The sequence below is a fragment of the Pipra filicauda genome, unplaced genomic scaffold, assembly GCF_003945595.2.
Source record: "Pipra filicauda isolate LSUMZ 115617 unplaced genomic scaffold, ASM394559v2 scaffold122_size2191957_pilon, whole genome shotgun sequence".
NCBI classification, from domain to species: domain Eukaryota; kingdom Metazoa; phylum Chordata; class Aves; order Passeriformes; family Pipridae; genus Pipra; species Pipra filicauda.
The window spans coordinates 1,291,681-1,312,434 of record NW_024103685.1 but is presented as its reverse complement, the minus strand read 5'-3'; the positions used below and the strand labels follow the sequence as shown (position 1 = coordinate 1,312,434).

The 20,754-nt window shown below is 39.1% G+C and overlaps 1 protein-coding gene across 2 annotated transcripts in view; it reads right to left on the bottom strand.

Annotated features, from left to right (window-relative positions):
• Positions 1 to 15,243: 15,243 nt before the first annotated feature.
• RGS7 (regulator of G protein signaling 7) overlaps positions 15,244 to 20,754 on the bottom strand; it is a 274,166-nt gene continuing 268,655 nt past the window's right edge. Inside the window, exon 17 of one of the 2 annotated variants that reach the window (XM_039388746.1) lies at positions 15,244 to 16,541. In XM_039388746.1, the coding sequence (XP_039244680.1) occupies positions 16,380 to 16,541 (162 nt within the window). In that variant the 3' untranslated portion in view covers positions 15,244 to 16,379. The remainder of the gene's footprint in view (positions 16,542 to 20,754) is intronic. The other variant, XM_039388723.1, reaches the window with a different exon arrangement.

The following is a 20,754-nucleotide window of genomic DNA, read 5'->3' as shown; positions in this document are numbered from 1 at the left end:
AGGGGTGATGGTTGATGAAAAACTCAACATGAGCTGGCAGTGTGTGCTCACAGCCCAGAAAGCCAGCTCAATGCCAGACTGCATTAAAAGCAGTGTGGCCAGCAGGTTAAAGGAGGCAATTCTCCCCCTCTATACTGCTCTTGTGACACCCTGTCTGTAGTACTGCATACAGATCTAGTGTCTGCAATATAAGAAGGACATGGAACTGTTGGAGCAAGTCCAGAGGAGGGCCATGAAGTTCATAAGAAGACTTGAGTACCTCTCCTATGAAGACAGGCTAAAAAAGTTAGGGTTGTTCAGCCTGGAGAAGAGAAGGTTGCATGGAGACCTGATAGCAACCTTCCAGTGTCTGAAGGGGGCCTACAGGGAAGCCAGGGAATGACTATTCTTCAGGAATTGTAGGGATAGGACAGAGAGTAATGGGTACAAATTGAAAGAGGGGAAATTTAGGTTAGGTATTGGGTAGAAATTCTTTATCATGAGGGTGGTAAGATACTGGAACAGTTTGCCCAGGGAGGTTGTGGGTGCCCCAAACCTGGCACGTAAAAGGCCAGGTCGGATAAGGCCACGGGCAACCTGATCTAGTGGCAGGTGTCCCAGCCCGTTCCAGGTGGGGTTGAGACTAGATGATCCTTAAGGTCCCTTCCAACCCTAAACATTCCATGATCCCATGTTATTTTCTTAAGATGATTTTTTTATAAACCTAGGTGTGATCAGGGACCAGGAAAACTGAACAACAACAAAATTTGTATCTCTACAAAAGCATTCACATGTATTATGCGAAATAGGACAGGACTGAGATTTGGCCAAAACAAGTGGAATCTATGACTTGCTGGGAATCTAGGAATATTTATGTGTTTTTTAAAGTGAAACGTACCAGCTTGAATAGCACCAGCTTGTTTTTATTGCACAATTTGACTGTGGATTGAATTATTTTTGCCAAGTTTTGCTAATTTCCATGGCCAGTTTTATACAATTTGTTCACATTTAATATTTCATTTATTAACTCCATGTAAATGATGGGATTATTTTCCTTCTCTTTGCTGTTCTGACTAAATTATCCAGCTAAACTTTGATATATATGTGTGTATTAACCAATATAGAATTTTGTTTCTTAATTCCTTAAGTTTCTTCTTTATTTGTTGTTAGTTACTAAGAGATCTTTGTCAGCTGTGAGTGGATTCACTATGAAAAGTCTTCTTTTAAATAAAAATGATCCCAAATACTGTGTGTTATGTAGTAAAACATATATATATAGAGAGAATATTTATGGACAGGAATTTAAGACAAAAATAAATAAAGATTTGTCTTTTCCTCTTCCTGAAGAGACTAAGAATTTGTTGAATTCGAGTTGACTGTCCTTTTCCGCAAAGGGATGATATCAGGTTCAAACTGATATAAGAGCGGAACCAGCAAACAAGATACATCTCAAGAGTAAATCTGTCAGTTGAACAGCTCCGTCACAAATTCTAGGAGCAAGGCCTGCTGTCTTCCCACTGCAGCCAGGGGAGCTCAGTAAGTTGCCCCAGTTCTGCTGCCACGACCTCCATGAGGGCTGCTTGCTCCTTACCCAGCTTGCCTGCCTTGTTGTGGGAGGCTAAGCAGGAATCTAAATGAATGCAGATGTCTGTCCATTCTCAAAAATGAACTAGCCTTTATGAATACTCAAGAGAACTATTGAGGGAGTTTGCAGTCTATTGTGTTCTACAGCTTCCTTGCAAATGGAAGCTGAGGGGCAGGCACCAATCCCTTCTCTCTGGTGACTGGGGACAGAACACAAGGGAATGGCAAAAAGTCGTGTCAGGGGAGATTTAGATTAGATATTAGAAAAAGATTCTTTACCCAGAGAGTGGTTGGGCACTGGAACAGGTACCTCAGGGAAGTTATCATGGCACCAAGCCTTCCAGAGTTCAAGAAATGTTTGGACAATGCTCTCAGGCACAGGGTGTGATTCCTGGGGCTGTCCTGTGCAGGGCCAGGAACCAGACTCAATGATTCTTGTGGGTGCTTTCCAACCCAGAATATTCTATGGCTGTGATGGACTGGGATTTTTGCCAGAATAATAAATATCAAAGGGAGGGGTGCTTCCGGTAGCTATACCTAATATTTATTAATTATTCACTTTATAGATAATGAGATGTCTCACTGTTTACATAAATGCATAATCAGTGCATCAGTAAATCCATTTTGATATCAATAATACATAAAAGATGCTATATGTTTATGTTTATGTTTATGTTTATGTTAAATTATGCCGGGACAAGAAGGGACTCCATACAGAACACAGAGCAGTCCAGGCAGTGCAGGAATGTCTATTATTTTACAGGATCTGGACATGTCACTAGTGCTTGACACTGCATTTGGAAAACCAGTGTACTTTCTCTAGAAAAAGGTTCTACATTCAGAGGGTGGTTGGGTACTGGAACAGGCTCCCCAGGGAAGTGATCACAGCACCAAGGCTGTCTGAGTTCAATAAGCATTTGGATGATACTCTCAGGCACATGGCGTAACTTGGGGATGGTTCTTCGCAGGGTCAGGAGTTGGACTCAATGATCCTTGTGGGTCTCTTCCAACTTGGCATATTCTGTGATTCTCTAAAGGATGTATTTGATTACAACCAAGTATTTATAAAGCCTCCAGCTCTAAAAAATGAAAGGTACTTGAGGATCTTCAGCAAGTTAAAAATTACAGTACTGCTGTGCATGCTTATCTCTTTTTTCATGCCATGCTATTTAAGATCTGAAGTATCCACTTTTCTATATATGATGTTAAGCCTGGGGAGGAATAAGGAGAAATTTGCATGCTAATGAAACAAGATTAGACCATCAAAATCACTTTAGATACAAGAGGTAAGGCCCCCCATAACTATTTTTCTTCTAGTCCTAGTTCTGTACTTTTATTTAACAACCTTTTTTGTTGAGAAGGGAAGTGTGTGTTGTCCTAGCAAACCAACTTACACAATCAGAAGTAAACAAACTTCTGAATATATAAGCACGTCTACAGATCTTCTTTCAAGACCACTTCCATCTGCTTAAACGTTATGTAAGAGGACAGGCTTAGTGCCATTCTGCCTAACCATGAGGCAATTCCCAAACAAACTTCTGGGGCTTAGTGTTCAGAGATAAGGGTTAGAACTTCTGCTGCTCCTGAAGTGCTGTGGGTACACATAGTGGAAATAGTGCTTCATGTAATGAAGTACTATGTGTAGGAAGTACTATGTGCTTCATTCATGTGCCCTGGACATCTGCAGTGGAAAAATGCACTTCAGATGAACAGAACCTCACAGTGTAGCTACAGGAAGGTGATTTGCACATATGCCCCCAAATTTTCAGAAGTAATAGACTTTTCTAAATCTGGGGTCTGTGGGAGTGGAATAACCTCCATTTGGAGTGATCAGGATGAGCACTATAGCACCTAAAAAATGATATGTAAAGTAGAAGGGGCCATCATAAGTCTCTGATTTATCAGGCCACTGAAAGTTGATTACACTGGTGCAAAGTACTCAGAGAATATTTTAAGGACTTCAAATAATTTCAGTTTTGCTTATGCACATTTTCATATTTTGGTTAAGTGATGAAATTTTATTCAAGCAAACATCTGTGGAAGTATTGGCATTGGATATGTTAGACCACTCATCTACTCAGGTAGCATAAGCAATACCAGGTAACCATTGCAATAAGAATGTCAAATATAAAAAGTATGGTCTCAAGTAAATTCTTTTAGAAAAACTATAGCTGATTTGCTCTAAATACTGACCAAATCTGATGAGCTTATGATTTACAAGTGGACATTGAATAAGTATGGAAAGAAGGCGTCCTAGAGTAAATTGTTATCTATGGCTGTTCATTGCAGCATAACTCTTCCCCAACTCTTTAAGTTTGGAACATAACTCACATCTTTACTAGAAAAAAAAAAGGACATAATATTTTTTTTATATTTCTAAGAATCTAAGACCATAGTTTAAAATAACCAAAGATCAGAGTTTACCTAAAGCTTGGCTTGGGTTTTCCTTGGGGTATGAGACTATTCTACCAACTTTTAAGTGCATGCTCAAAAAGAGAAGACACGAGACGTAATGCTTGAAATTAAGCACCTTACTTCACACTGACTTATTGCTTACCAGGGCCCAAGGGGAATTGGATAAATCTTGCTAGCTCTGGTCTCAAACCCGTAGTTCGACTTAAGCAGAGGTTGATCTTTTTTACAAGATAAACTAGTCTAGATTCAAAAGTTTGCAGTGATGGATAATCTAATAAGTCCTTCCCTGCTTATGCAGTTCTCATAACCTTTATTTTAATCTGAATATTTCAAAACACAGCTTTCTGATACTGGATCTATTAATGCCTTTGTCTGATGGATTAAAGAGGTCTCAAAGCATTCCTGAAGTAGTTTCCTGAACACTTTCCAATTTTTCAAAATCCTTTTGAAGGTGTGGATACTGGGGCTGGACACGGTATTCCAGCTGACAGTTAAGTTTCATTACCTTGAAATAAGGATTAAGTGGGAAGTCAAAACTACATAACTTGAGGTAGTGACATTTCACCTTTGGTGACCTGGCTTTAAATTTGTGTTTGGTCAGCAAAGGATATTATTTTTCTAATCTTATCCTAGCCCCCTCTGACATTTTTCCATATCAAAAAAGAATCACTTTCACTGGCATAATTTTCCTTCATGACTAAGGACAGGCCTAGCACTGGGGAGGCTGAATAACAGGTTTGAATGGCAAGGACACACTGCCGGAGCTGTGTCTGTCCTGGGTGCAGGTTCTCAGCTCTGGTTCTCCCTGGCACAAAGACATTCTGGGCAAACACTGTGTGTACATGAGCTGCAGCTGCTCACTTTCCCCTGCTCTGACCTCCAGCACAGCCAGCACAGCCCCTATCAGGATCCCTTCTCTTTGCTTGATGGTCCTGCCTGAACAAAAGTGAAGGAAGCAATTTTCTTTACAGCCTTAGAATGAAATGATATTTCACAGTCGCAAAATTATATAGAGACTTGAAGTCTGAGCAACAGGAAGCAACCTAATTTTAAAACCACTTTTGCACTACAGAATATTGCCAAACAATATGCAATGAAAAGAGTGAGATGTGTCCAAATGGTTTTTCTTCAATAGGTTAGAAAAATTATGACCACATACGAAGTATTTAGGTAGTGATGTCTTCCAGACTATCGAGAGATAGAAAGGTAGGTCAAGAAGGAAAGAGACAGAAATAAAACTTATCTTGAAATAAAGGTATTTGTTGGAAATTAGAATAATATACTTGTACCTGTATGGGATTTGAATAAATTAATTAATATTTAAATACACATGCATTAGCATATGCATAGCAATAATTTGATACAGAGCTTTTTGGTTACTGAAACCCCCTTTTTTCACAAAAAGATAAAGTTAAGACATAGTTATTTGTATTCACGTGATCCAGCTTTACCTTCTAAAGTATTAATTATCAACTTTAAGTTAGTCACCTAGGTCACCTTTTGTGACTGGCAGAGAGAAAAACATATCCCTGGAGCTACTGGTACCATAGCCTCACACACATGGCTTAAGAAGAAATGATTTGCCCTATCTTTCTTTCTCTCCACTGAGTACCAAAAAAGTTAGTGAAGTCCTTTGTATTTGATGTGTAATTTTTAAGAAACTGAAGTTAGGTAGTTGTAGATACCCCCACCCATTCAGATTAGAAATGTATATGGATATTAGTGGCTACACTCAAAGTGTTTAATCAAAGAAACAAATAATCATAAACTCCTCCATAGCACATTTTTAATTCTGTGGTGCCCACTTTTGTGATGAAAATAGGATGAGGAATAGTTAGAAGACGTGCGAGAGCCCTAAAAGAAAGTCTATATTAATTGCAAGAGTTATTCATGTAGATAGTGTTTGTAAGATGTTATACTGAACCAATACTCCAGCAGAGTTGTTGAGGAAAAGGGAGTAAATATAAGCAGAAATTTATTAGTGAAGAAGAGTAAAGGTACCCTTCATTTTTTGTGTGTTAAAAAGTCCTTTAGCACTTAGGATAGCCTTGCCAAACTCCTGTTTGGGAAGTCATCATATGTCAGCTCCATCCAGCTTAAAGATTTGGTAAGAAAAAAAATTTGGTTGTTGAGAGGTTCATGTGCTTTAGTAGAAGAAGATGTGCACCTCACATAAATATGCTGTAGATTCTGGCATGGTATTCTTGAGCCAAACAAAGTAAACAAATTATTAGTCAAAATCAGAGCTACTGGTAGGCCTGTGCAAGTAGCTTCACTAGGATGCTACCATGGAAGAGAGAGGGGGAAAATCAGGCTGCCTATGCCAGAGGTCTAACCTGGATTTTTCCACTGCTTTGCTGACAAAAGAGCTGGGATGTGGGAGGCTGTCACAGTTCTGGCCTGGAAGCAGTCCAGCTAGGCTTAGTTTCCCTGGCACCCTGGAAGTATCAGAAGCAGCAAGCTTGGACTGCTAATGTTTTTCCTTGGCTTTTTCTTCATTCCTCGTATATTCCTTCCTACTCTTCCTCTCCTGCCCATGAGGACAATGTCTGGCTCTCACTATGTTCCACTAGTCTTGGAACGGAAAAAATCAGCTTTGCTTGCACGACTGAGATCTCACAATCTGTCCCTGATCATTAAACCCTGACAGTCTTGAAGTGTGCATGCACAACATGGAGAGGTGTTTGGCATGGGGAGCTCTGTAGAAGATGTTGGAATACTCACATGCAGAAACATTGGTTTTATTTCAAATTGATGTACTCTACAATGAAATGTCAACCTCTTCTTTTTTTTTTTTTTTGCTGTCCTGTAATTTCCACTAATCATTTTTTAAATCTCAAACAAAATGGTGTTTAGAGTCAAAAGATCAATTAACATAAATTATATTTATAATGCCTTGTTCTGTTATAATTAGTAATTTCATTGGTTTCTAAAAAAAATTTGGAAAACTACCATAACAGAACATTTTAAGTAGATACATCACTGTTTTGAAGTTTCTATTTTTTTCCTAAATCTTTTCAAAACTTCCTAGAGAAAATACAAGATTATTCTTCAAGCAGAAACATTCCTCAACAACATTTTCTTTTAAAAGGCTTTTGATGAGATGTATTTGGATTACTGACCAGCTATTTCCTTAAATCATTTCATCACTGAGTACAGTAAAAACGAGCCTCACTTGGTAGAAAAGAAATAACATCCAAGCAGCCTCATCTGGAGAGTATTGGTGGTAGCAGAGATCTGCAAGGCTTTCATTTGGTTAGCAGCAGACCTTCAGACCTTCAGAGTTTGTAAGGTAGTAATGTTTCCTGCTTCAGAAGGAATAAAGATAAAAAATAACTTATAATTCAGATTCAAAGAAGAGTATTAATGAATTGCTTACTTTCTTGCCAAATAAGATGTGACAGGAGACAAAGATTCTTAGGACTTTAATACATATAGAGAGGGTGGTCAAACACTGGAATAGGCTTCCTAGAGAAGGGTTTGATGCCCAAAGCCTGTCAGTGTTTGAGGCATTTAGACATGCGTTAACTTGGTCAGCCCTTGGTCAGGCAGATGGACCAGAGGATCTTTGTATGTCCCTTCCAACTGGAATAGTCCTATTCTATTAACTAAGCAAAACAACAAAACTCCCCTAGTTGGAAACAGAACTAGGGCAATGCTGAGCACATCTGGGAATGCCAACTGTGCTGTGAAAACAGAGCAAGTGATAATATGCTGCACACCAAGAAGAAATATTTTGTGATTTCCCCATGTATTATGAGTATGTAATTAGTTGAGCAGAGGATGGGAGTTCAGATGCTCACATGGACAAGTGTGAAAGGGATCCTAACAAGGTGAAAGAGAAAAAAGGGTAGATGGATTATTGCTAAACTCTTTTAAGAATATCGACACCACCAGTATTAATGATCTACCTTAGATGCCTAAAAATAGAACCTGTGTACCTGTGCAGTCACAGCATGAGGAGCCTCTCCATAGTTCATACTCCTTATTTGCTCATCTGAATTGGATGCTAGAAGACAAAGAAGGTAACCAGTCTTTCAGTGTACAGACTGGAAAGTCTGCATGCCATGAATCCTTTGAGTGAACCCTAGTTACTAACATAAACAGGGCTCTTTCACTCCAGAGCCAGACAGGCTTGGTTTTCAGCTTAATAGACTTAGTTAAAAAAAAAAAAACAACAAAACAAACAAACAAAAAACTAAACCAAAACAAACAAACAAACAAACAAACAAACAAACAAAAACTATATAGGAAAAGGATGTGTTTCCATCACAAGACTAATAAAATGTACAGTTTTGGCTTCACTCCATCTAGTGGCAATCAGGCAGAAATCCTCCCTCCTCCTTCCATGCCGAAGCGGCAGTGGTAAACTATGGCTAGAAGTTCGTGTTGGATGAATTTGGCATGGTTTGGGCTTGTTTATGGTCACTGAAGTGCAGGAGTCATCCATGAATGGGCTTTGATGTATTCACTGCCAGAACATGGTTCCCATTGTACCACACTGCTTTTGGAGTAGGAGTCTGGAATAGGAACTGCTAAAAAGGAGGCAGGAAAAGAAAGGGTCCAATGTGGATGGAAGCAAAGATCTGCTGAATGCCTGTAAACAGGGGTTGTTATGGTAGAAAGTTTTGAGAAAAATGCATTTGTAACTTCTGATAAAGATTTCTTAAGCAACAGAAATGCAACAGAAAAAAGGCAGATTCATTCATCCTCAAATGTGTCCTAGAGTCCTCAGTGAAAAATTTTGGCTCGTCTTGTTTTCCTGGTGTACCAGGAGCAGATTAGTTCTGTACAAAGTCTTCTAGGTATTCATGTGTCAGTCCTTGCTTTAAATTATTTTCTCATATGCTTTATCTGAGCTTGCAACCCTTGTATTTCCATGTGAGTTTCCAAACAGAATAAAATTCACAGGAAGGTAAGGCACATCTCTATCTGCCTTCAGGTTCATGTTCAGAAGCAAAGGATTCTCTCTGGGCATATTAGTTCTCACATTAATTTTCCTTAATGCAGGATTGGATTTTGTGTTGGATTTAGATACATTGAATGGTCTGTGAAAACCTATCCAAATCCAAAGCAAATACAACACCCAAATTTTAGGAATGTTCAAATACCATTGAGATCTGTAAGCTTTAATTAAAGTATAAAAATTAATTATCTAAGTGTGGGCATACACAGACACACACACACATATATAGATATTCTGTATTTTACTACCTGTATACATATACATAATGTAACCAGTTTTTAGAGAACTTAGCAAAGTTCTAGGAACTTAGCAAAGGATCTAGGTCTCATTGTCCTGTATTTTGTATGAAGGACAGTTTAAAAGAAATCCTTCTGAGATTCTGTGTGAAGACAGATAAAGAAAGTCGTCTTATATGGCCCCTCTAGCAATCAGGATAAGAAGAGAAACAAATATAGTGAGATAATTTCTATAAAGCATCACTGAATCATCCCTCTGTTTTCATTCAAATCATATAGCAATTAGTAAGTGATGATCTGGTTTAGAAAAAGGAACACACTGTTTTTGTACACTGTGCTTTGTGTACTGTTTGGGCTAAATTAAGACAAATAACCAAGACAATATTTTGCTTTGATATCAGTAAATATTGGCATCAAGAATCCATTGCCCCATTATTTTTAATGGGAAGAATTCAGTCTAAACCTTTTTTTCATCAAGTTAAGGAGATGATGTCATATGGTAAAGGCTGGATATTCCAAATAAATCACTAACAAGTCATTTTGGCCGAGCAATATGTGTATCAGATATGCAATTGAACATGCCTGGAAGAAAATGCATTATTGTCATAAGACTTAGGAGTCAGAGCCTGATGAGTTTGTATATCTTGCAAACAGTTACACAAGTAACCAGACATTTCCTGCACAACTCAACATTTTTAAGGGAATATCCTAGACTTTATAGCAAATAACCTTGGATTACAAGCTCAGACCCTGATTCAGCAACCACTTCTGAGTGTTTCACTCTCTTCATCTAGAGCCCTGCACGACATGCTTGTCAAGTGTGTGTTGTAAAATCCATTGCAATATTCAAAGGGCGCCAGTGACTGAGCTTTATGCATTAGTGTGTTCCAGAGCTGCATTTCCCAAGACGCGGCAGCAGCCAATAATTACAGGCCTTCTTCTCTACTGTTTTCAGTTTTGATCCTGAGTGTCCCAAATGATTTAGAGTCCAGGGAACTGGACCCACCCTCTTGGCACCCAGAAGCCGCTCCCGTCCCCTGTGCTTGTTCCTCCCATGGCAGATGCCTGCCTCATGAGGGATTGCTCCAGCTCCATACCCATGGCCACCAGCAGTGCAAGGGAGATACTGTTTTGTCCACTGCTGTGCTTCAGTCTACACACAGCAGGCCATAGATATATAGGTGTCTGGCTGTGGTGTCTAGCTGTGGTGTCTAGCTCTGAGACACATATCCTGGAGGATGAGTTAAGCTCCCCATGGGGAGCATGCGGTAGATTTTAAATGCCTCTGAGGCAGTGTGTGATATCCAAAAGTTATGAGGGTATTTACTAAAGCTCCTGCTAATTTGATGTGCCATAAATCCTAAAAGGTTTTATCAACAGGAGGGTATCCAAAACTAAGCTCATTACTCTTTGTCACAAATCACCTATGATTTTTTTCCTCGATTTCACTACCTTGCTTTATGAATTGACAGAAAACAGAGTATCAGTGGACAAATTAGACCTTCTGCTGATGACAACATAGCAGACCTTCCTCCAGAAGAGGAGTTATATCAGTATAAGCTTGGTTTATATAAGACTCAATTTTTGCAGTAGGGTTACTGTGGATCTACCCCGCAGAAAATCAGAGCAGATGTGTAGTGCCTGTGTGGAAATAGGAGCCTTCCTTTCTAATCGATCTCCAGTGATACCTCAGGCATGGATTAGACCCCAGACAGGGCATTTCTCATGCTATAAAGTCTGGAGGTGGGTGAATATTTTCGCAATCAAAGTGGGGTTGGGGCAAAAAAATGAATAAAAAGAAAAAGCTGGCGTGTCTCCAGGAAGTTCTGTTTTTCATTTCACCTGAACTGTTTAGAATTTTTACAACTGAAAATTGCTTCTTTCCATCTGTGAAGCATTTGCTTCTTGGAAAAGATGCACAAAGCCAAGACATGAAAGACATTTGAAATAAATAAATAAACTAATGCATTCTTTGGAGAATCCATGCTGTTTCCCTACTGCTCCCCATTTTCCTATGAAGTCCTCTCCACAGATGGAGGGCAGCCGTAGTCTCCTCAGCAGTAACAAGGGATGGAAAATAATTCCAGTAAGTAAATTACAGTAGCTCATATGCCTGCAGTCTTAATAGAGTTTGTTTCAAAAGCATAGGCCACAAACAAGTTTAGTGAGGGGAGGGTATCTTTCAAATACATATATTCAAAAATGTTGTGATTTCCAAAGTATAGTTTACCTAATATAATTCACTGTGGGTAGTACTGCCTGAAAAAAACATTTATGCAAGAATGGCATGGAGGATGTCAAGAGAAGCTGCAGCACCCACCTCAGAGATGACTCAGGGCTGTGCTCCTGTTGACACTATGGTAGCTAAAGGAATATTTTCTATATCTTGGTGGAGATAGAGATAAAACAATACATTTCACTGGTCTCTATACAACCTCCCAAAGTTTACAAGTACCCATTAACAAGGATAAAATGGTAAATTACAAAAATAAAATTATAGTCAGATTCAGACCTCCTCCCACTGCTCTATGAAAGGCATCACACAAAAACTTACCCAGAATTTCTGAACTAAAACTATGCCAGGTAATTGAGGAATTTTCCTCTGCCCTTTAATCTGAAATTATTGCACTAAAGCAGAGACAACAATTTGCAAGCAAGGACAGCACCAAGGGCAGATACTCACTCAGAAAGAATTGAAGCCTTTCCATTGACTTCAGTTGAATGATACTGGCTCATGCCAGCTGCAAGTTTTACCCTAAATTTTTCTTCCTGGAAAGGAGTTGCCAAGTGTCCTTCTGCATGCTCCTCATAGTGACAAAGGTCAGTCAGGGACTGCTATCAAATTCTATCTGCCCAGATGCAGGGATCTGTGTGGGTTAAGGGTTTGGCTGGATTTGGAATCAGAAAGCAAATGTTTCATTAGCAGCCAATAGAAAAAGTTATTGGGCCGTTCTCTCTTATAGTGATTAATTATTCTATGTGACTAAAGCGATTAATTATTTAATGGAACTTTCCTTAATTGTTGCTTAACAGTTCTGAAATAGTGGAAGGATTTATTGTGGAAAATTGCGTACCATTCTGCTGTCAGGTATTGTTATTTTGCAGTTAGATGGTGGCACCAGCTTCCACGGTCGACCAAAGTGGAGACCACATTTTCCTTCATGATTTGTATTGCTGGAGCTACAGCTGGATTATATTTGAAGAATGCAGGAGAGAAGCCAGGTCTGGTAAGGACCTGAGGAATCCTTTTGTTATGCAGATTGAAAGCTTGGCTGGTTACGTAGAGCACACAGAAGATCTGCTCCCTCCTCTGTAACTACCCTGGAGAGCAGAAAGCATGGATGTGATCTCCTTTTGTAGCTCATACATTGCTGCTAAAATAGACTTAATCTGTTCTTCTAAAAACTTTTCCTCAGCTCACAGTAATTTTGGATATGCAAAATATCAAGTTTTGAAGAAAAGAAAAGAAGACAAAAATTGTAAAGGCCATGCATTTGATCCCAGGACCAGCAAGGCATTGTGCTGTAGATGAATTTGCAAACCTCAGTTCTATCATTCTGCTATAGTCAGAGCTATCAGGCTCTCCTTAATGTGTTACACAAAAGGGCCGCAGCACACAAAGCCTGGAACACATCAGTTTATAGATCCCGAGAGGGTCCTGTGGAGTCTATTACTTTGATGAAGTGGTATTTAAAATTGCAATACCCAGCAGTTGTTTAACCCTCCAGATGTTGCCCCTGTGGAGTGTTTAATACGACGTGAAGTGCTGGTAGGCTAGGCCATAACCTCCTGTCATCTTTTCAGCAGGTCACATCAGGTCTTACTATCTTCTACTAAATCAATACAGGATGACCTGACATAGCAGTTTTCCTTCTCTGCTGTTGTTTTGTTGGGTTTTGTTGTTTTTTTTTTTTTTTCAAATAGTGAGTAGAAAAATCAGAAGAAAAAAAATCAAAAGGACAGGAGAAAGGAAGGAGATATGAAAGCAAACTCAGAGACTTTTGTTCATCTCGATTCGCATTTTCCCCCCGTTTGCGTTGACAGCCCAGATCCAGCAGCTTGGTGCTGCCATCTGCTGTTACTTCTGCTGCTGACGCTGCCCAAGTTTTTGAACAAACCAGCAAAGAGCAACTAAAAAGAAACCAGCATCATGAATAAATAAACACTAATTTAGAATGAAATGGATAAAGAGCCTCTAATAGAAAAATACCACTTAATTTCTAATTTTTTGAAGCAATTTTGAATCTTTGTATGACATGGTAATAGTAATTCCTATGGTCATCTAAAAGATGAGGCACGTCTGTGAGTTCAATTGACTTTCTTTTCTTATGAACAAGTCAACTTTTAGAAACATTTAGTCAGAAATATCATGGCTTAGAGGTCAAGAACCTGATGCTTCGCAGTGTTTTTCATGGCTTAGATATTTGACGCCACAGGTATCTCTCTTACAGGGCTGGCTTCCAAAGTCAATTAAAACCAAGCGACAAACTTGCTTTGATTAGTGCAGGGCACTTATTAGATCACCTCTGCAAAGAGGAAACTTTCTTTCTGAAGGATAGATGCTCTCTGGGGCATCAGCAGCCTTTTAGAATGTGAACCAAAACCCTGCATTCACCAGAAGGAATTCAGTTGGCATAAGATGCGCTCCATCACCCCTCATTATGCCACCTGGTACACAGCTGGGCTGTGGTTCTGCTAGTATCTAGATTAAAACACGATCCTGACAGGATTTACATTTTGGAGGGAGAGATGGAAATGGGGAGTGAATTTTTTGGGAGGGTTCCTTGTAGCACAAAATAATTTGAACTTTTTAGAGAGTAAGGGCATTGACATCCAGGGTGTTGAAAAACAAAAACATTTTACTATTATTACACAGAACTCTATTTTTCCTCTCCATACTTTTATTTTTGTGTGAAGACCTATTTTCACTTCTCAGCCAAATCTTAACCACATATTTCCAAAGGGCCAAGATTTCAACCCTTATTGGCCAGCGTTACCACAAATGTGATGGCTGTTACTACGATTACATCTATGGAGAACTGGTACTTAGAGAAAATAACAGCTTACTGGCATCCTTCTAGTGAAGTTTTTGAGATTCAAGTATGAAGAACGTAGACATGTATTGAACCCACTGTGCCAGCACAAATAATCTCTTGACACATGACTGCAGCCACAAAAATCAATGCCAGCAGTGCTCTCAAATTTGAAAGGATTGACCACTTCCTCTCACTGTTACTAAACCTTGTGTAGGAATATAAAGCAGGTACTATAGCACATGACAGCTCAGGAATGGATGTCTGTCACAGCAAACTCTTGACAAATGTGTTTTCCATCATCTGGCTTCACCTTCTGTTATTCTAATAGTGTCCTATGGAGTGATATCATTGCCTTGCAAGTACTTGTAGAATCTCCTTGCCTTATACTGATAGCAGCAGTAAAGCAGCATTTAGTGTGACAAGAGGTTCTCTACTGTAATCCATAAAACTGGAGCTTGGAATCTTAATAAGAGTTGTGCTGTAACTTCTAACTCTAAGGAATGTTCCTTCTTACCTTTTCAGGTCCATCTCCTCCGCCACTTACCTCTCCTAAAAATGCAGGGCATCGGAAGCACAGGCATCTTTGCATTCTCTCAGGGTGGAGGAGCTAAACTCAAAAGAAGCATTTTCTCTGTGTGTGCACAAGTGAAAAGACTCAAGCAAGGTCAGCGAGCAGCCCCTTGCTTGCAGAGCAGCAGACATCATGCTGCAGGTGTGGTTAGTGCCAGTTTCCATCCTGGGAACTGCCCAATCTTGATGGGCAACCACCGCTCCAGTTCTGAGACTGCAAATGTGCTGCCAAAGATTCAGTAGACCCAAACCCAAGTTTAGGAATGCTACTAATACACTTACAAGTTTCAGTCCCTCTCCTCACTTCCCTCCTGTTCCTGTTGAGCCCAAATATCAACAATTAATGTAGGCACTTGATATGATGCAAAATGTAAAGTGAATTGACAATAGCATAAATCTGACATGAAGATATGTGAAGACACATTTAGAGAGATAACAGTTCTTCAATATATTTGAGTTGCAACTGGTACAAGACTGCATGTGGAAAAAATAGTATTTTCAACTCATCTTACCAGACTGCCAGTCCTGGAGCCAGCTGTGCCAGCAACAGGGCAGTAGCTGTCAGCCTGGGCCTGGAGGTTGTATTCATCTCTCTTGGACCAATCAGGAAATGAAAATCACCATTATTGTGCTGGTGTAGATGTAATTCATGTGTACTTGATCAGTACTTTGCAGGGGAGTCAGAGGGAGCACACGCAGGGAGCAGGTAGTTGTAGGGTATATGGCAACCATAGGCCAAATAGTGTTTGCCTTTTTCAGGCCAGGCATAGTCCTTTAACCAAAGTAACCAGAAACAGTTAACCTGACCTTTAAAAATCCATAGTATCACTGTTCCTGTGTCTTTCAGGGTACAAAGAACATTTATAAAGACAAGGTTTACTGGATCATATCACACAGTTCAGTTTACCTTTTAGTATCGAGATCTTATTTAAATGGTGCATATATATATTATATACAGATATAGCAATACCAATTAAAGAGAATTCAATCATTACCAAATTTTAGTCTCACCTGACCTGATAATTCCCATCTAATACCTGTATTTTCTATATAATTCTTGTCAGAGTATCATTTCCTGAACATAAAAGCTTCAAAGGATTTAAACTTCTATTGCATCTGTCCTGTATACAATGGAAGAAATACATTGTCATTCCAGAGGTAAATTACTTGTTTCATGCTTCTCACAAAGTATCTTTATTTAACATTCGGACAGATATGCACCTATTTATTATATAAATAATCTATGGCTTCTTAGTTTGCAAATGCTGGTTGAAAGTTCACGAGAGCAGGCTTTTCTGTGAACTTTCTGTATTTATAATTTCAGTCATTGCAATAAATCCTGAGCCTACTACCTGCTTAGCAGCATTTTGCACTCTACTCCAATGCCTAAAGCTGGGAGCTCTGCATCTGAATATTTCAAAACCTCTCAACAGCTTGATTGGAGTTTGATTTTCTTCTTAAATAATGCAAGTTGTTCTGGAAAAAACATATAATCACGATTAACTGATAGTCAAATCCTTGGTCTCTAACATACAAAGCTCCACCACAACTAATAGAGTGGTTTCATTTATAGAGGTTTCATTTGAGCAAAGCTTACTGCAGCATTTTGTAGTTGTTAGAAAAAAAGTGTTCTTTGTGCGTGCTGTAGTTCAGAGCTGTAAGGTCTTTGTGAATGGTTACTCTCAAAGCGCTACAGAAGTTCCCCGGTTCAAGGTGGTTCCTGGCTCCTCGGAAAAATGAATGTGGGGTTCCAGCCTGGGAGGAGAGAAATAAGTGAAAAAGGAGCGTCCTTGGGCTAGGCAGGACAGGTCTGCTTAGTGCAGCTCTGCAGCCAGGACCAGTCAGTGCTAAGCTGGTTCAGAAGGAAGAAAGGTGAGTGTTGATCCCAGTAAACATAAAGAGCATCCATGAATCCAAATCATCAATCACAGTAAAAGCTCCTCCAGCCTTATTTGTCAGAGCAAAGGGATTTTCAGATTATAAACCCAGGAGTCACCATATGGTCACCTAACCACATAATTTAGGACACAGAACATCCTTGAATTTGATCCAGTTTAAACTTGAGTACATCTTTTATATTATAAAAACCAAAAAATCTATTCTCGATTTAAAAATTGCTAATGGTAGAAAAGCCACAATAACCTCTTGCAATGCACACCAGTAGCTAAGTATTTCCCTGGTGAAATGTGTAGCCTTTTCATCATGCACATTTGTCCAGCTCCAGCCACCAGATCTTTTTATAGCTTTACTTGCTAAATTGGAAGAGCGTTAGTCCTGAAGTAAATACTTACCATCTATAACCAAAATATTTTAACTTTTTCTTGTACTTAAATGATTGTGCACCTATCCCTTCTACCAGAAGATGCTTTCCAGCCTTTAGATTGGTCTCAGAGCTGTCGTCTGCACCCGCTCTGGTTTTCAGGCAGTCTTAAGAGTGTCTGTGCTTTAGAGCTCAACATACATACGGGGAAAATGAGGCATCCATGCCAAAAACATGTATTCCCGGGGCCACACTAGTTTCTGACCACTTTTGCTCCTGGAGTTGACACCCACCTAATGCCCTGGACACGAACCAGTGTGTCCTGTTTAAGCCCACTGCTCCCTGGTGGAGGGTGCTCCCTGCAGCACCCACAAACCCTACAACTTGTTTCTCTGAATCTGACTTCACTTTTGCCCACCGGATAAATTACTGTTACTCAGTCATCTACCATAACAAAGCAATTAAAAATTTTGCTTCTAAAGTTCCTTTAATACTGACTAGATATGGTAACTATAATCTTTGTAATCTTTGTAAAGCTTTAAGTGATGATTTTATGCCTCTAAAATAAAATTTGTACCATATTTTTGCAGGACACTGTCAGAAGCAAAGCTGCTCACTGCCGAACTGTTCAACTGCAGAAATATTAGCTAGTATCATCATTACCCTGTGTAGCTTCATTTCCCTGAAGTCATACATTATTATTCCCCTAATGTCTAAGGTATTATAGACAGTTACTGTGCTGCATTTTCAGCTCAGAGAGGTCTCTCTCAAATGATGTAAGGAAGGGTGGCAAGTACAAGTGATTTTCTCCATTCCTGTCATGCTTTTCAGGTGAAAGTAGCAGTTATTTCTTAACCAGCTGAATGAACTAATTTAAATAATATATTCTGCATGCACTAACTTACATAACATTATATACGCAGGTAAAATGAAAGCCACAACAAAGATAAATAAAAGTTTCACAAGAATTCAGTCACAGGCCATGAAGAGGACCCTAGGAGAAACAGGGAAACAATTCTCTCATGCCTTGCTTACTTCATAAAGATAAATTCACTTTCTTTCTTTCTGAAATTGGTTGATACTCAGTCTCAGCTCTGCATGTCAAGTTTTTTCCACTTCTTTTTCCTCTTTCAAATGTTGAGCATCTTTTGATATGGTCGATAAGTCTCTATTAATCAATTCCTATCAGAGGGTTCAAAAGACATATGTATCATGTAGGAAAAAAATCTCATAGCTCTGCTTCCACATGGACTTTGACAAAAATAACCAGCTGTAAACAAGCAGGGATGTATATTTTCCGTGATTCATGCTGCAGAACCCATCATAGGCCATGGGACTGTTGTACAGAACTTGAGCTTTCACAGAAAAAAAAAATGCTACGGGGTGGCCTGATTGTGAGGGAAGCCTTCCCAAACAGGAACCGAACATGAATCAAGTCAGGATGACTCAGATTGTTTTTGCGATTCTGCAGAGAGACAATCTGAGATAATAGCTGGGTTGTGTGAACTATTGCTATAATTTATTACAATAAAAATTCAAAATAAAATGACTTACGGTTGTGAGTTGGGTTTTTATTTTCTCTATGTATATCAAAACCTCTTAGATTTCTAGCCCCTCTGTGTGAATAAACACATAGAAAAACATTTATAAAAGTCCTCTGTATGCCTCATAGGGAATATGCCAAATTTCATCCTAACAAACACAGCAACAAGCCTTTTGTATGCTCCATGAAGTACATTTGATAAGAAGACAGCAGTGTCACAGCATGACTGAGTTATGGTGGTAGGTAACCAGCCTTAGGACATCAAGGAATTTATAATACTATTGTTACATGTTGAAGCTTGAAGCCTATGACAGAATAACAATACTTTTCTAGGTGATGGGGGAAAAAAAGAAGAATTACCGCTTAAATTCTAAATTAGATTTGCGCTGCTTTTGATTCAAAGAAAGAAAGAAACCCAGTCTCTTTGAGTTTCACAAAACAGAATTGCTGTCTAGGTGTTCTAGCTAGGGTACTGTAGGCAGCACAAAGTATTTGTACAGGTAAAGGACATCTCTGATGTTTGTGTGTTATACATGCAGGTTAAGTAAATGTTTTTAATCTAAAAAAAACAGGTCCCATGACTCAAGGTGAGAAAAATTCTTCTTTAGTGCTGTGCTCCATCTTTTGCCAGAAAGCTGTTCCCAATTGAAACTATATTTATCCATTATTTACCAGTTTAGTCAGCTGAGGACAAGTTGTTCTGAAAATGTTTGTTTAAATCAGCCAGGCAGGCACCAAGAAGAAAAAGGAAAGGAGAGAGAAAACCAATACGGAAAAATGTCTAAAATTCCAGGGAAAATCTTTCTGTTGATTTTATCAGGATATAGCCAAGATCTGCAGTCAACAGATGAGAAGGATGGCTATTAAAATAAGGAAAAGAGACTAGAGACTTTAAAGAAAAAAGAGGTAGATATAGGAAAGTAGTGGGAAGTTCCCAAGTTCCCATTAAAAAGGACAAAATGGTGATGCAGCTGCAAACAAGCAATGGAAGGGAATGAAAACTGAGAAAGTAAATTAAAATATCTATGACCATTGATTTTAACGGGTAGAGATGTCGGGCACTGGCCTTGTCTGCAAATTCTCTTGAATGGGTTGTAGAGGCACAATTCGGTTTCAGTATGGATGGGATATTGAAATAGCTGGAAAATTCAGAAAGATTATTCATGCCTAAAGCTTTGGGAAGATCTCAGTAGTAGCAAAGGAAAGATTTATCTTCCCTTTTAAATTAAGTTGTTTGGAAATGATTTGAGAATTTTTGTTATGAAATTATTTTTGGGGTCCTCCCTCTGAGCGAATATTTTAATTTGCAATTTTTACCCTGACAAAACAATTTTAGTAGAGCACAATGAGTGCAATGAGTATGTATTGGTAATGACTGTGAAAGGACAAACACCACATAGTGAGCCTTATAGGATTCAGGAAGGACAGAGTCTAAGTTTAACCACAAAGAAAGCAAAACGTTAAGAAATGTGTCTGAAATGAAATGACTAGCAAATCCTTCAAAAATCAGTCTTTGGAGGGGGAGTAAATGTGGAAGGCATATTGTCTTCTTAATCCACAACAGATTGATGCATCTTTTGAAGAACAAACTGCAATTCTTTCTAAACTATGAAGCCTTGAAGGGAGACCAGGCATGGATTTACCAGCCAGGGAAAAGGTCCTTTAGCTGCTTTCCTCTTGTCCCAGCCAGACCTCCCCATGTTGTTCCATTGCCTGCTTTTTTAATAGTAACATCGAAATATGTAGCTGCTAGAGAGATGAGTGGATGACCAACAGATGAGTAGTTGGCAGATAGGGGCAGCTTAGTTTGTTTCTCCTACAGTTTTCTGGTTTCTGATTCAGTAGTTTTATTTCCCTTATTACATCTCCCCATCTGTCCTTTTGGAGTTGACTTCCAGTGCAGTGCATGGTTACCATACATAGGTAATCATAACTTTCCCTGTGGACGTGGACAAAGAGCTTGAAGTGTTGACAACCACATTATAAATGATCGAAGGACATGCTGTCGATAGCCCAGCTAGTAGAAGAATACAGGCCTCAAAACCTTTTCAGGGTTTACTATGACCTTGTTACCCAGTCTACAGACATGAATCAGGACAGAGATGACCCATCACAGTAAATATCTGTTATATGGTCCAGACCTGATTTTTAATTGCCACCATTTT